Source organism: Pagrus major, chromosome 5 (genome assembly GCF_040436345.1).
Source record: "Pagrus major chromosome 5, Pma_NU_1.0".
Taxonomy (NCBI): Eukaryota; Metazoa; Chordata; class Actinopteri; order Spariformes; family Sparidae; genus Pagrus; species Pagrus major.
This window is the reverse complement of record NC_133219.1, coordinates 15406837-15422813: the sequence shown is the minus strand read 5'-3', so window position 1 is coordinate 15422813 and position 15977 is coordinate 15406837. Positions and strand designations below refer to the sequence as shown.

Sequence of the window (15977 nt, the reverse complement as noted above, 5' to 3'; positions counted from 1 at the left end):
CTGCACAGGCACAGCCCGACTGTGCAGCATTTTTATACTCTGATACGTTATAAGCCTATATTGAGTTTATGTGAGTATTCTTTTATTTTCCCATTTTGTGTCCGTGTAAATGACACACTATTAAACAGCCAAAAATATGACAAGGGGAATGTTTCCTGTTATGTCAGCCAAGACACAGAGTGAACACTGGGGACTATTAAAGAGGTGAAATATCGTATAGAGAAATGATCATTTTATCTGGAGAAGGGCTCATAAACTCTGACATTAATCCGTGCAGGAATGACCCACTCACAGTCCTCATAAAGTCTGGCTGTTACCCAGACCACAGACAAGATGAGGGTTTTTTCTATAATCCCCATTGATAGATTTGAGTAATAGTAGCCAACATGTCATTTTGATTCTGTTGTGAGTTTGATAAGTATAGCTGTTGCTCAAAAGTTAATATCTGTAATATCTACATGATATAGTTTACAGTATAGTTATGCAGGTTTGTGTGTTTTTCCCTAAAACTTTGCTTGTTAAAACTTTCTCACCTATTGAGCCGGCTATGTGTCCAGATCTCTGCTTTCCTAACAGCAGTAATTGCTGTCCGTTGCTCTGCAGATAAATAAAACACTGATTGCTCTCCTGGCTCCCTCGTAGTTATGAATTTATGTGCAGACAGTATCAGTTCCTGGCAGTCCAGGGAATTAGCATCAGTTTGGCCTCACAATGGAAATGCTGCCTTTTGCATCTCTTTTGTGAGACACTGTTGAAAGCAAACCCACCAATCCCCTGTATCCCCCAACCTACACCTGAACCTCCGCCCCCACCTCCCAGCCTGCAGCTGTCTGAATAATGAAGTCACCTCTGCCGCTTGGCTGCAGCCCAGGCGTAAAGAGAGTATTGTCAGTATCACAATGAGGAAGAACGAGGGTCCCCTGCTCATGAGACGGATGTGGTGTCCTTGTCCCCCCCACGCAACCCCCAACCCGCAACAACGCTTCCCGCCTCTGTCTCCCTGTCACACACATCTCACCGCCACCCTCCCACTCTCCACGGCCCATCACTCACTGTCACTCTGTCATCCAATCTGAGGGAAAATGAAACCTTTAATTCAGACTCACCTTCCCTTTCACCTGCCATGACGAGCTCGACGGCTTTTGTCTGCCGCTCAAGCATTTAGCACGAATACACACACGCACAAATAAACATTATACACGTAGCAATACTTATGTTGGGTACCACACACTCACTTTAATCCCAATTTTAATCCATAACCCGTAACTTCAAATGAAAATGTATTCTTGAGTATGCTGTCACTCATGCTTTGGTTCTTTATGCAGAACGGAGGCATGGATTCAAAGACTCATTATGACTGTTGTGTATCCAAGATGATCACAGCCTCTCAGTGGTGTAAAGCCTACAAAGGGTGATAAATACTTAGAGAGCTGATTTTTGGTGCAGAACCACTACTTTGATTCCAACAGTAATGATTTTTAAGAATATTTGTCCTTTACACACACACACACACACACACACACACACACACACACACACACAAACCACTTAATGTAAATACAACTAAGGCTCATAAAGAGCTAAAGCTCTCATCCATCTGCACCATACTTCCTCGGAGTTCACTGTAAATCGACTTTACAGGCAAGCCTCTGTGGCAGAGAGCTGTAACCCAGTGAATCCATTCATTCTATCAGGTAAGGTAACACTATTCTGCAGGTGTTAAGTCCAGGGAAACCCATATTGCCTGAATAATAATTTCCCGGTTCAGGCTATTTCCTGACACGGGGGCCGTGAGACATTGCACTGGCAGTGTGTTTGTAAACCTTGTCGCAGAGCAGAATAAGATATTACCTTGGGAGGGCTGAAGCAGTCTTCTTTTAGAGGACACACAGATGATGCATTGCTTATGTGAAATGATTAGAGGCAAAGATGCATGACGTGGTGGCAAGTGCAAGGCAATCTCTCAGGGTAAACCAGCTGGAAACCAAATTAAAATGAGCTTTTGGAACATGCAGGTTGGATAGCATGGCTAACCCCAGTAAAAAGGACTTTTCACTTTCCATTGCGTCCTAAAATGCTCAGTATATCTGGGGCTAGAGGACAGCCGAGAAATAGATTGGACACACAAGGTAGCCTCTTGTGAACGCAACAAATGTATTCAGTGCTTCCAGGGTTGACAGCACTTTTTAGGATACATCCTGTTGTATATGATGACTGTGTTTAAAAGGGAGGAAAAGTCACGTTTTTATATCTAGTACGCGCCGCAAATTTAAAAGAAGTCAGCATTTTTAAACAAATCATGTGACTATACACTTTATGTCTACATATAGGATGGTTGGAGACATAATAATAATATTAATAATATTAATAACTTTATTTATATAGCACCTTTCCTGTGAAGATGCCAGCCAAAATGCTAAACAAAGCAGGATAAAAAAATGTAGCAATAACAGATAAAACCACGCAAATATTGCAAATAAAATCTATACTGCTTTAAACAATGCATTGGCGTAGACAACCGGCTGCATTGTGTACATATTCCCTGTCTTTTGTTGCCCCTGTCCCAACTTGTTTGTAATGTGCTGCAGGCATCAAATAAAGAAAAAGCATACAGTATATACACAAAAATATTTTTTTTGTCATATATTTGTCATTAGGAAAAATATTAAATATATTGGAGAATTAGCAAAATATGACTTCATGCTTTATAATGTTTAGGGGTGTCATGGTTCTCCAAATCCAAATGGATTTTACTTTCGATTTTAAAGTCACGATTCGATTAAATTTGAAATTGCAATAGCAATTTTGGGGCTACTGGGGTTGCACAGTGGACGTGCAAGTCATGAACGCTGCTTTTGTTACGTAACCCACAAACTGATATAGTCAATTAATTTTGTTCTCCTTATCTTTGGAAAAAATTCAAGGTTAGTTCTGAAGGTAATGAGCTGGTTTGCTCTCCATGGTAAAGATAGAACAGACACACAGTTTGAAAGCTTACACACTTTTGCTCTTGTGTTTTTGGTTTTGGAAACAAAATATAACCAACCATGCGAGTAAAGGTTTATCGTGCCTTGTTATGCTAGCCAAGCAGTGACTGGACAGTCATAGAATCTGCCAATGTAGGTGTAGTACATTTATTATAATGCATGTCAATAAAAGTAACCTATTAAATAACTCAAAAGAGATCACGGGCATCTCATCTTTTGATATTTAAGTTAAAAGAATATCGGAAGACTCTTTCAAGTCATTCTCCCTTAACTGACACATTTTGGCAGGACATAAACAAAACAAAAAAAAAAACTGAGCAAGTAAAGTTTTGTTTTTGGGAAAAATAATTGGAAAGCTTTCAGTGCTTTCTGCAGACCTGTTATCCAGTGGGCGGCTTGGAACAATCACAGTACACAGGGCCAGAAACCTGATGGAGGCTTGAGGTGGTTGTAAGTGCAGGCAAAACAAAAGACGGGCAATTGTTCTGGTGCTGTAAGCAACTGGCTTTACAATGGTACAAAAGAAAATGTGTCATTTTTTTATATAACTTGCAGGCGAGTACACTCAGGGAGCAAACGTTGACACTGAATTCTTTGGAATGAGGGTGAGAGAAAGACGGAGAGAGGCGACTCATCATAAAAATGATTTTATTATCCTAATCGTTATCAGAGGACGGATATCAATTATTCACTTTTTACAATATATTACTATCATTAGACTGTTTTATACATTGTTTTATATATTAATAGTTTTCAAATAATTTTGTACATGCTTTTGGGACTGACATTCCCTGGTCAGATTAAGCAGAAAAATGAGAAAAAAGGCACATGATTGCTCCTGTCCACGGAGAGCAATACAGTCCAAAGAAACAAAGAACTGTAGTGGTTTGTGTGAGTGCAGGTGAATGCCTCCCGATCAGATGATGGGCAGCCCCTTTGAAGCCTATTACATGTCTTGCCAGGGCAGCGCGATATGTCCAAAGCAATTTTCCAAATCACAGCCCAAAATAATCATTTTGATGTGGTGATTGACAGCAACCATATCTTTTGATTTGCTCAGATGCACTCAGAAAAAAGAAAAAAGAAAAAAAAAACACTCACACGCACACACTGACGCACTCTCTCTCATCTCCAAAGATCTGATAGTTGTGTTTACAGTAGAAACAAAAGAATTATTAGGATCTGGATCCACTTTCAGGGGCTGCACTCAGGTGTCTTGTTTCACTTGTTCTATACATGTAGCTGAATGTCAGAAATGGGGGCCATTTCAAACAGCGCAGCTTGTCGTAAGGTCTCTGCGAACGAGCGGCTCAGTAAAACACTTGAATTGATCATATTCTTCTTTAAGACTCGGTGTTGGAAAGCTCTGTGGCCTGAGGGAAGCTCAGTGTGCAGTGCAGTCTGTAGCGTGAAACACCACACACTCGCACCACCAGTCCTCCCTCCTCTCTGAACCGTCCAATATTTGAGATCCAACTGGGACCTGAAACAATGGCCAAACTGTCTCAGAGGTTGTTCTCTGGCTTCAGTGTCTGGGATGCTTAATCCAGTTCCGTATCATCCACTTCTGACCAGAACATCTTTGGACCACCAGGCGAAGGCCAAAGTTGGCATCTTTGGACATTTCTACCTCCAAGCATCGACCAGTGTCCCTGCTGATGATTGGACCATTCTGGAACAAAAACACATGAAAACATGACAAATGAACATGAATCCAGCATCATAGGCGTCACTGGGTTATTTTATTACATTTAGTGTATCTAAAGTGTTGCAATGGTGATCCAAAGATCAGGCAATGTATCGTCTTTCTACCTGTGTGAAGTCCCAAAGCCGCTGGGAGGACCTTGAAACAGCCTCACATTTTTTCAGCCTGGGAGTACGTCCTCTGCCATCATCAACGAGGCATTTTGTGTCAGGCAGGAAGGTGGTCGACCCCAGGGGTCCGAGCTGGAGAAGCCCCTCGGTGGAGTAGCGGGCGAGCTGCAACACAGAGATAACCAATGTGTTACACTGCTGGACTGACTGTAGCAGCAATCATGGCTTCAACTAACAAACACTTGACATCAGTGGAGGGCAGCAGCTGTAAATGTGCTTCGGTGAGAAAAGTGAATGTGGTTTGAAGTGATGCTGTTCAGTCGCTCAGCAGTGACAGAAGCAGTGAAGCTGAGAAAAAAGGGGTTGCTTGTTGATGCTTTATTTCCAGCCGTTTTTAAGCTGATTATTTTACATAAGAAATAATTACCTTCGACCATGCATAATACATAAAAAATGCACACTGCACAAGGCACTACCTTGTTGAATGAAAGGGGAAAAACAGTATCTATTATAAGGTGTCTGTCTACCTAGCCCAGTTTTTTCAGACCTGATCCTTGGGACCCTCAGCCCTGCATGTTTTAGATGTTTCCCGGGTGTAATCAGGCTCCAGCAGAGCTCAATGATGAGCTGATCTTATACATACAGGCATCATTACTGTGTTTTACTTAAACCATTTAACAGGAACACTTCTGAGCCCTAAAAACAGAGACTGTCTCCTTATAGCATGTCGCCTTGTTAAATATTTTAGTGTTCAGCACTGCACAGAAACAACAGTGTACAGCTTATTAATGCCACAGTATTTCCCCAAACCAAAACTTGATCCCTCACTGTTTAATCCGACACATGAAAGGCTCAGTGACGATAAGTATCTATTACGTAAGGATACAGTAGAGATAGCATTTATTATTTATGGGAGTGATCCTCTCTGAAAAATGAGATGCCAAAGATAGGGAGGTCTTTAGTACGACAGCAGCTCTGCTTTGAGGGGAACACAAATTCATGACTGTCCTGAATAACACACACACACTGTGTTCTGTTAAAGCACAGGTAAGCAGTTATGTTATGTTCGTCCTGGAAGAACAGAATGCCTCTGAATCCAAACTTAAAAGCCAATTTATGAACAACATTATTGATGCAAAAATAATATCTATTCCTTTTTAGTAAATCTTTAAGCGATAACAGATCTTTGCATACATTGAAATTTTTAATGTATAAGTATCAAAAGCTATCATTGTAGTGATAGTCCAAAATCTTACGTCAATCAATTTAAGCATGTAAATGTTTCTCCAGACTGAAATCATTTTGAGTGGATGAAGGAAGTGGAACTGCAATAAGTGGCCTGTGTGGGTGCTTCTCCTTGAGAAGAGTGAATGCAGGTGGTTTTTAATCTAATGTTCTGCCCTAAAGAGCCACTTGGAACAAATAAGAAAACACTGAAGCATCACTTTGTGTGGAGCTGGTAGGCTAAGGACGCCAGATAGGGATGGTCTATGGAGGAAGGAATGTCAGAAATGTACATAAACTTTTAAAACAATCGAAACAATCGGAGCAGGAGACAGATAATGTTGTACACTTGGCATTTTTCTCCAGGTGGCAGCCTAAAGGTCATTATTACAGGGAGTTTGATTAAGAATTCTTCATGGCACTCTGCATTTCTGTCTTGGGTCTTCCGGGGTTGTAAGGCTCTAAGCTGATTTATCCGTGGTGTAAACTATTACTGGGCACAAGGAAACCTCCATCTAATCCCCTCTAATACCTGTTTACAGCTCAGTCTGGCAGCCTTTTATACGCTAATACATTTAAAATGGGACCATAACAAATAATTAACACAAGGAAATGATTCTGCCAAGCCAATTAACCTGTGCGTCGTGCAGCAACATTAGATGCTCCATTGCCTTCCTGCCATCGTGAAAGTTTTGCAGCCACTTTTTTTGGAGGTCGAGCTAATCGCAAGTCCCTTAATTAGCTCATTAATGGTGCAAAGCTGTGACAATGTAAATATAAGATGGAGCGCTTGTACATTGTATTGAGTTATAATCTCCACATTTCTACCTTTCCTGTGCCTTGCTCCACCAGGAAGTTATGAGTGAGTTTATGCCACAGATTATGACAAACGTCTTAAGGAGAGCTTGGCTTGGGGCCTCAGCTCAGGCCAGAGTACACATCCTCTCCGTATGGGACTACGGTCTAGCTGAGTGAGCTTCCAACCTCTACACGAACCTCTAAAAGGAAGACTTAAGAGGCCCCACAGCATAAGCAGTACAGAGGGTGTCCATCAGCACCATGCACACCCAAGTGCGCGACACATAGCTGGGATTCTTTGTGAGAGGAAACCCAAGAAGACTGATTTTGGTCCCTGTTTGTGTGCAGTAAAAGTATGGAATTTGATTTAAATGGATTCCAGGTCTGAATAAATGGAAATGGAAAAAAGAAAAGAGTGAAGAATAATATTTGTGTAACGGACTACTGCCCCTGTTTTATTTTCTAAAATGTGAATTTCTATAATAAATTGATCATACAAGCAGAGCATGGTGTTGACCACTGTGTTAGAGTGTGGGCTGGGGCAAGCTTGATGTCTTCAAAAGCAAGGCAAGAAGTACCTGCCTCTGAGCCATGCATCACAGCCTGCAAAACTGTACCAAAAACCAACATCTGCAACCAAATTAGATTATTTTGAAAAAATGTGGCAATATTTTTCATTTGCACAAATAACTAAATATTAAGCTTATGCTGTGATGTTGGTTTACAGTATGGAAAATATATGGACTATCTTTTCTACTTAAGAAAACCATAGCTGTATTATTGCATACATCATCGTTTCTAAACACGGCTGCAAGAACCCCATGAAAATTAAATCCATTTCACTTTTTTCAGAATGTGACATGCATGTAAAAGAGACTCTATGTTACAATTTGTAGCAGTTAACATATATTCACTTTTTTACTGGCCATATGTGAGCACATTGTAATGTGATGTGGAAAATGAGACCTTCCCCGTCTCTCTTGGTTGTCTATACAAGCCACTGGACGATTTGTTTGAGTTGTCTAAGCTGGACTGTTGAATTCTTTGCAAAGGACAAAGATGTGACTAAATACATGTTCTAGAACGGCTCGTGTTAGTGCCTCTCACCCTAACAGAGAGCAACAGCAGCTAATGTTCATTTAGAAATGGAGTCCTCTTAAAAGTCCCACAGAGCCCCTTTAACAGTTGGATTTTAAAAATGATTTATTTACATGATAAACACAAAAATGTGTGGGAACCCTGTGCATGGCGGAGCACTGAACAGCACGAGCAGCACTAAGACTGTTGTTGGTGTTTTTGATGAAACCTGGGTCTCAGATGTTGCTCTCAGAACAGACATCTCAGAAACACAACGACAGCAAACTAAATACTTGATGCAAATGTGCAGCAATTATAGAATAATGCTTGAAATGTGAATACGGTACACTAATTAAACACTCGTTTTTGCTGTGGTTAAAGGAGGAACATCAGTGAAGCAGTGTGCATTGATGTATAAATGAAAATAGTTAAATCCATCAACCTCTGATTAGAGGAAAGCTGCGCCAGAGTGCAACGCGATGACACACGGCCATCCACTGTGTTTACGTTTATTAAATCACACCGGGCTGCTACAGAATAACCACACACACCTCTGCACACATCAGACTGGTCGGGTTCTGCCTCCTTATGCAAGAGACGCCAATTACCAGGGCACTTTAATCCTGTCACGGCCTCCTTTCAAACTTAATTTCAAACCAATATTGTCATTCCATGTTTTATTATTTAAATGCTCATCGGCAGAAAGGAAGTGAAGAAAATGGTACATCATTTAGTTTAACAGACTACTGCGTGGTGTGTGTGTGTGTGTGTGTGTGTGTGTGTGTGTGTGTGTGTGTGTGTGTGTGTGTGTGTGTGTGTGAGTATCAGCAATGATGCAGGCTTTGTAGCTCCTCCGCCATAATTTCACTGCATCAGACAAAGGTGGGACGTCATCCATGATTTAGATTTCCGCTGGGAGAGCCGGCAGAGAGAGACTCATTCGTTACAACTACAATAGAGATTTTTTTCTGGCCAACTGCATTTTTTCATAAGTAAAAGAAGCAATGGTAAAGAAGAATGCAAAATCACAGTGTCGTACCAAATTAAATTCTGCCTGCTCACAGTAATGTCGGTCATCACTGTAATCTAATGATACAAAGACACAAAATTCATCTCCATTTGTTTGTTTTCCATAGGGATCAGGATTAAAAGAGCCGGTGAAGCTTTACATTACTGGGCGCCAGTGAGCTCTCACTGCAGAAGAAAAGAGGAGAGGCTGCTGAGCTGCTGGCCCCGTCGTAATACGGACAGATAATGAACATGTCACTCAAAAGCAAGGGAGGCGGTCGGAAAAGGTGGGGAATGTACTAAAGTGATACACAAATAGCATTTGGATGATTTGTCTTCAGTGTTATCTTTTGTTCCACAGCACAAAAGGAAAATAAGCATGAAAACAGGACAACAGGCTCCCACCCACAGTGCAGTGCCATTTGTCCTGGTATCTACTCAAGCAAATTATTATGCTGAGCACACATGGTCTTTCTTTCAGCAGCATCAGACTGCATATTCATATAACTACCTGAATAAAGAGTAGAAAGGTTTAGAGATGTGTAGATTATATGGAGGTTTTCAGGTCTTCAAATAAGTGTTGCCCTTGAGTTTTATTTATCAAGTTAATATCAACAAACTGACGTTCAATTTTGAATAACCACCATTAATAAATGGCAAATGTATGTTAATTAAACTTTAGTTAATAGTTATTTCACTGTTAACAAACAATGAAATGCTTTATAAACCATTTATTCAGCAATTGTTGCAACTGATGTTTATAAACCTTTACAATTGCTAAATAAATGGTTTATAAAGCATTTTGTTGTTGGTAACAGGGAATTAACTGTTACCTCAAGTTGAATTCCTACTGAAAGAAGAAAAAAAGTTCTCTGCATGTGACTTGAAGTGAACTTTTGCTTGTGAGTCGTATGGTTGAATAAGAATGAATCTGTGAATTAGTTTTGAAAAAGATCTGGAAGATTTCCACCACTTAATCACATCTTGTACGTAAAGAGCATCTTTGGGAAACATATATAACAAACAATCTCGTAAATTCGTACGAAGCCCAGAAAAAAGGAGCCGACTGGGTGCAAGGATTAAAGTGGGTAGCAATCTAACAAAGTGTATTTGGAGCAGGGAAATTGTGAAGTAGAGTCGTGGAAAATGTCTCGCCCACACGTTGTTGCAGCCTGAGAAGTGAGCAGAGATTAAAACAATAATAAAGGGCACAGAGACAATGTTTATCCACAAAATAAATTGCTTTCGATGAGGCTGCTTTTTACTGACACAATCTATATGTTCTCTGCAACTCAAGTTATTGACTGTGATTCAGAGAAAATGATGTGGCTGACACTGTATGTTTTAATTTCATACTGTGATTCCTTATTTTGTCCATTTCACTTTGAATGCATCATTTGTCAAAGCTCCTGTAATTTGGCATATCTACTAAGGTACTGACATTTATAATAAGTGTCAATCAAATAAGACAGGAGGCAGCTTCGTCATGTTACTGTCTGAACGGCAACAGGAGAGAAAGAGAGAGAGAGAACAAAAGAAAGAGAAATGGTAGAGCTGAGAGGGAGAGTATCAAAAAGAGAAAAGCCTGGGAGGAAAGTGGCGCTTAATGCTGATATCTTCACGAGCAGGGGAACTTGGTTGATGTTTTTAAAAAGACAAAAGAATCATAAATGTTAATAAACATCATATCACAACTTCCTTTCCCAAGTTGTTTTCTATTGTTTTTTTAAAAACCTGTATCATGCTATGTAAAGCAGAGGACGCAGGCATGGAATTAATCTGGAAAAATGAAAGCTAACAGAGCTTCATGATGTTGATGTTAAGGAAATGCCAGGTTCAAAACAAACAGCTCAAAAAAAATATATAGGAATTGACTCACTGAAACTCAAGACACTTCTTTTTTTTAACTAAAATGACAAAGATATGTTTCTGGCATAAACAAAACCAAAAAAAATAGAAATGTAGATTTAAGGGACCCTTTAGGCTAATGCTAATAATAATAAAAAAAAATTTAATTAAATGAACTTTAATCAATAGTAGTTTACTAATATTTTCAGATATACCTGAAGCAATCCATTAGTGCATGTCATGTTTCACACTATGTTCAGATTCTTTGAATTTAATTTAATTGAGATCTGCAGCTTTTGCATTATATGTATTTGTTTCTTTTATTCTGATTTCTTTCCCTCTTTATTTATTTTACAATAATTACAATCCACCGTACCTTCAGGCATAGTATTATTACTACCTGAGGCTTTTGTTAAATGTTTTCTTTAGAGCGGGTCAAGTTGTACCTTCAGAATTATTTTACATAAATATAGAGTTCAACTTCAGCTTCGAAACAGAGAACAGCTTGTCGACTGTCAGTAAACCAGCATCTTGCTAGTTCAACTTTTCCACCAGGATACTTGTAAGTAAATGTGTGATTAAATCCACACACAGGTTTATTTTTGCTTATGTAGCTCCCAAATGTAGGTTTACAATTCACAGTGTTTAAAGTTTTTTGTAACTACTTAACTGGTGATTTTGGTTTTAATCTAATAATTGCCCTCAGCAGTCTTAGCTGTTCACCTAAAAGCTTCAGTGGGAGATGTGCAAGGGGGTCTATAGCCCTGTTAAATGAGAGGCAATCAGGCAAACATATTTTCCTCAATAGTACTATTGCTAACAAGTCTTATTAAATAAAATGTGATATCACTTCTATGGGACTTGAAGAGGAGAGTAATTACATCCCGAGCAGAGTCGTCAAGTATTAAAATGCAGAAATATGTTGATTTGTACATCTAAGAATAAGAATTTACATTTCTCAGGAGGGTATACAAACTTGTAATGTTATTTTGGAAGATTAAACACGATACACTGACTGACTGTCAGCTCAACTCATCGCACTATTGACTGAACATGGCTGCTTAATGAATACAGTGGTGAACATGGACACACAAACAGCTCTGGGTCTGACCTGGGAGGACATGCCGTGGCAGGGGTAGAGGATGGCTTTGTCATCGTCCTCAGAGCCCTGGTCCAGGCAGTAGCCGCTCGCTTTGCTGTTCCTCACCTGAAAGACAACCGGGGAGTTAGTGGTACTTAATGAACGTTTGAATTTTTAAAGAACAGATTATGGTGGCAGCTGGGAAGAGACAAGAGATAAGGTTCTGGTACAGAAGATGGCAGGTGCATGACCATATGGATCATTATGTTCATTCGTCTTGCTGCAAGTTAGAAGATTTAAACCGCTCTCCCATTAGATACTGTATAATGCTACAGACTACCAGCACCACCTAAAGGCATAATATGTAACATTTTGTCTGATTATTATGGTCACCTTTCAATTGCATGATATCCCCTTTACCCCATCTAGATGCTATATGTTGGGAAAAAAAATAAACACCAGATGATAAATCAGAAAGTGAAAAAGGAAGTCGCCACTCTGTCGCTAATTATTGTTTGTATTGCTCACTCGTGATTGTCCGTGATTCTGATCGGCAATGGTGGTTGTCTAACAATGAAGACAACAACTCCCATGATCCCATGCTACATCCCCATGTCATCAAACTCCGACTTTTACCAAGAAACAGTCGAGCACAGTACCCCTGAAAAGTTGCAACTTTGGTTTTTGTGTTAAATAAACAAACTAAATACAACATGTTAATCAATGAACTTTAGTGGTGCTATCACATCACAGCCGAGCCGAGCCAGAGGCGGTAGATACCCGTGACTACTGCAGGGCTAATTGATCCGAGAGTGGGTGTAAGTGGGATTTTTGGCCAGTGTGAAAGGGGTATTGGTTGAAGACCGGTCTCATTCTTTGTTAAGGAGCAGCAGCCAGTGCTCAATTTGTAAATCAGTCGTTCCCGGAGCTGCTCTGGTGGGTCAGGAAGAGGGAAAAAGAACTACAGAAATAAATATTATTAGATATTACACATGTATTTACAAATTTTGATAGTGATAAAGGAGGCGACAGTTCCAATCTGAGAGGTCCCGGATTCCTGTTCCAGCAGGATCTGGGACAAATTAAGCCCTGGGAGCGGCTTATCCACAAAAAACACGGGAAAGGAAATTGTCACTCAAAATATTGTCTACTGTTTGCGTAAATCCAACAATATTAGTATGTCAGTAAAGAAGCTTTTATCAAATCCTAGTGCATATTAACATGGTGTTGCTCAAAAATTAGTTCCTGCCCGCTGGCTGCTGTTGCATCAAAATTATGTCAAAAATTGAATCTGAAAGCAAATCAATTCCTGTGTGCGTGTCACATCGCTCCCTGTCTACCAGACCCATTGTGGCTCGCTCACACAGCAGAGTCTCATATCATCTCAAAGTGATGACCTGGCTATGATAGCATATCATCACGCAGTGACCAACCCTGTCTCTGTCTCTCCCTCCAGGCCTCCAGATGGTGGTGTGCACTGAGCGTGAGCTCCGGCTCTGTGTGATTTGAATGCGTACAGCTTCATTTCCAGGTTGTGACATATCTATCATGTGCTGTTGTCAGGGAAGGTTCCACTCGGCTGGTCTGGTCAGCTGCGCTGATGCTCAGTGACAGATGAGACTCACTTCTGCTGCTGCTGCGGCCGTGTGGCAACACAAGGCTTGTCGACAGATCTGAAATAGTGCCACTTAAGTGGCTGCCACTCTGAGGAATCCATTAGCTGCATGCCAGAGCCAAAACGGGCGGCAGGGGAAACAAACAGGAGGGGTAAATTCACACTACTTTGATGAATCTAGAGGTTAGTTTTGATATAATCCAACATTACATTTGCACAGTATTTTGATTTGCTTCTGTTTTCCATTGTTGAAATTGATATCACAAAAAAATGTATATTTGAGCAAGCCCCTGAATAGTGTCTCCAGTTTTCAATTCTTCAACCTGTCATAATCCTGTTTTCTTCCCCCACTGTGCTGCGTGCACAGCCGAGCAAAACAATTAAGTTGGAATGGAAAACTAATAAGTGTTTCATTAGAACTTATCCTCAGGAAATTGCATCTAATCCTGCGTGGTGATGCTACGCTACCATAGAAACGACAGTGTCTTTACTTATTGAATTTATATTCATTTTGTTTTTGGTATTTTTTTGATGTCACTGCCTGTCACTGTGATGATGCTTGGTTGTTTATCTGCACATTTCGGTTTGTGTTTTCGTACAAACTAAAGCAGATTTCATGGAGCTGTCGACATCTCTGTTGCAAGGAAACGTGTCTCAAAAAACATTGTCACAGACAAAATCCTGACATTGCACAGCTCACAAATTAATTAAAAGTTCACACTCAATTTCTGTATTTATCATCTGTGCAATCAAATTAGCTGTCTCAGTGTATGCATCCTCTCTAAACCACAGCCCTGTAATAAAATTACAGATGATGATACAGAAAAATTAACATGCAGAGTGTTTTCCAATAATCCTGCTTGCAAGTATCTCTCTCACCTCGCCGTATGTGATGGTGTTGTTGTAGATCCGCATCTCTGGGTAGACGTGTTCAAGATACCAGCGGAAACTCCGACACTGCAGCCTTTTCCTTAAGGCCAAGCGCTCCGAGACATCCCCGAAATCTACCCCTGGGTTCTGTCAACAAACGGCGCAAAACAAAGAGAGAAGAAAAAAAGCTTAGCCGGCGGGTGCTTTACTTAAGAACCAAGTGAGAGTACTAGCTGCTGGAGAAATGGAAGACGCAACGGTGTTGAGGTGCTGAGAGGACACAACAAGCATTTAGTTAAGAGATGGATAGATGCGCCTGTCATGTGGGACCTTCATTGTTCTTTCATTAGACATGATCTGTGCTGAGCAAATTCTAATCAGCTGCTTAATTATGAGTCCTCACGGCCCTGCCTGCATTATGGAGGTGGCTTCCCAGATTGATTAGGGGAATGCCTAATAGCTGCGCTGCCTGGCACAGAGGCCTGACACACATACACACACACGCAAAGCCCATATCAGTATGTGCATATACAATAAACTGCTTACATGTGCATAAATATGCATACAAACACTGTGTCGTTGTCGAGAATATACACTCCATGCATATGAAAAGGACAATAGCCTTCCCATAAAGATCAATGCAAAGGAACACAAACACACTCATGCACACACATACACACCACTGTCTTATCGCCAGACAGTGTTTCCAGGCAAATCGTCCTCTCCAGTTCCCCCTCTCTGTTGGAGTCTGCAGCCAGCTGCTGAAGTTGCTTCCGACATCTGTTAATAACGACTTCTACTTGGAAATGTCCACTTTCTTTGTACCATAAAACGACACTAACAAATGCATTTCAATTTCACCGAGATGTTTTGTTTGGTATTTGGACTTGGGGCTGGCCACTGTGGTGAATCATAAAGCCTTCCCCCCGCCGAAGTAATTGTGCGCTCAGTGGGTACCTCAGACAATAACAAGAAACTGTGATTGTGCGTACGGGCGGGTTTGGAGGGAGGAAGAGGGGGAGGTAGATGGAATAATCGTACCGTTAGATCTTTGTACTGTACACAAAATAAGTCTGCACCACAGGACAGCTGGGGTAATAACGTGCCATACCACTGTGTTTGTAATTACACTGGAGAAGGGATGTGGCCTGATTGGCTAGTTTGTCAAAGACCCCCCTCCTCCTCCGCAACATACCCTCAAAGCTGCACACACACACACACCTCCGTTGCAGCGTTTCCCCAGTTGGCACTTCCTACCTGCACTTAGTGAGTTCTCATGTAATGCTGTTTGTGCCAGATTTCTAGATGACATGCAGGCATCAGCAGCACATCAGACCGGTGTGTGACTGCCACTCAGCCCGTTATTATTTTGTTGTGAACAGCAGTGTGTTGTTTTGGGCAGCGTTCAGAGGCCTTCACCGACGTCCTTCACTGACAATCATCTCATTCTGCCTGTCTGAGGACGCAATTAGGAGTCAATATTAAACTCTTTATTAATGAAAGTAACTGTTTATTATTTTGCAGCTCATCTCAAAAGACCCTTGAAAGCAATTAAGCTAAAGTGATGCGTATGAAAATAGACTGATTAGACCGGAGGCTCCTCTCTTTCACTTGGTGCACCTCTCCTGTCTGTTCAGAGGGAGAATCCACCGCT

The 15977-nt window shown here is 40.8% G+C and overlaps 1 protein-coding gene across 1 annotated transcript in view; it reads right to left on the bottom strand.

The window, feature by feature from the left end:
• Positions 1-4512: 4512 nt before the first annotated feature.
• The window catches only part of galnt9 (polypeptide N-acetylgalactosaminyltransferase 9), a 93824-nt gene continuing 82359 nt past the window's right edge, over positions 4513-15977 (bottom strand). The window contains exons 8-11 of the mRNA XM_073466760.1: positions 14333-14470; positions 11869-11964; positions 4800-4967; positions 4513-4659 (exon numbers count right to left, since the gene is read on the bottom strand). Of these exons, the coding sequence (XP_073322861.1) occupies positions 4513-4659; positions 4800-4967; positions 11869-11964; positions 14333-14470 (549 nt within the window). The remainder of the gene's footprint in view (positions 4660-4799; positions 4968-11868; positions 11965-14332; positions 14471-15977) is intronic.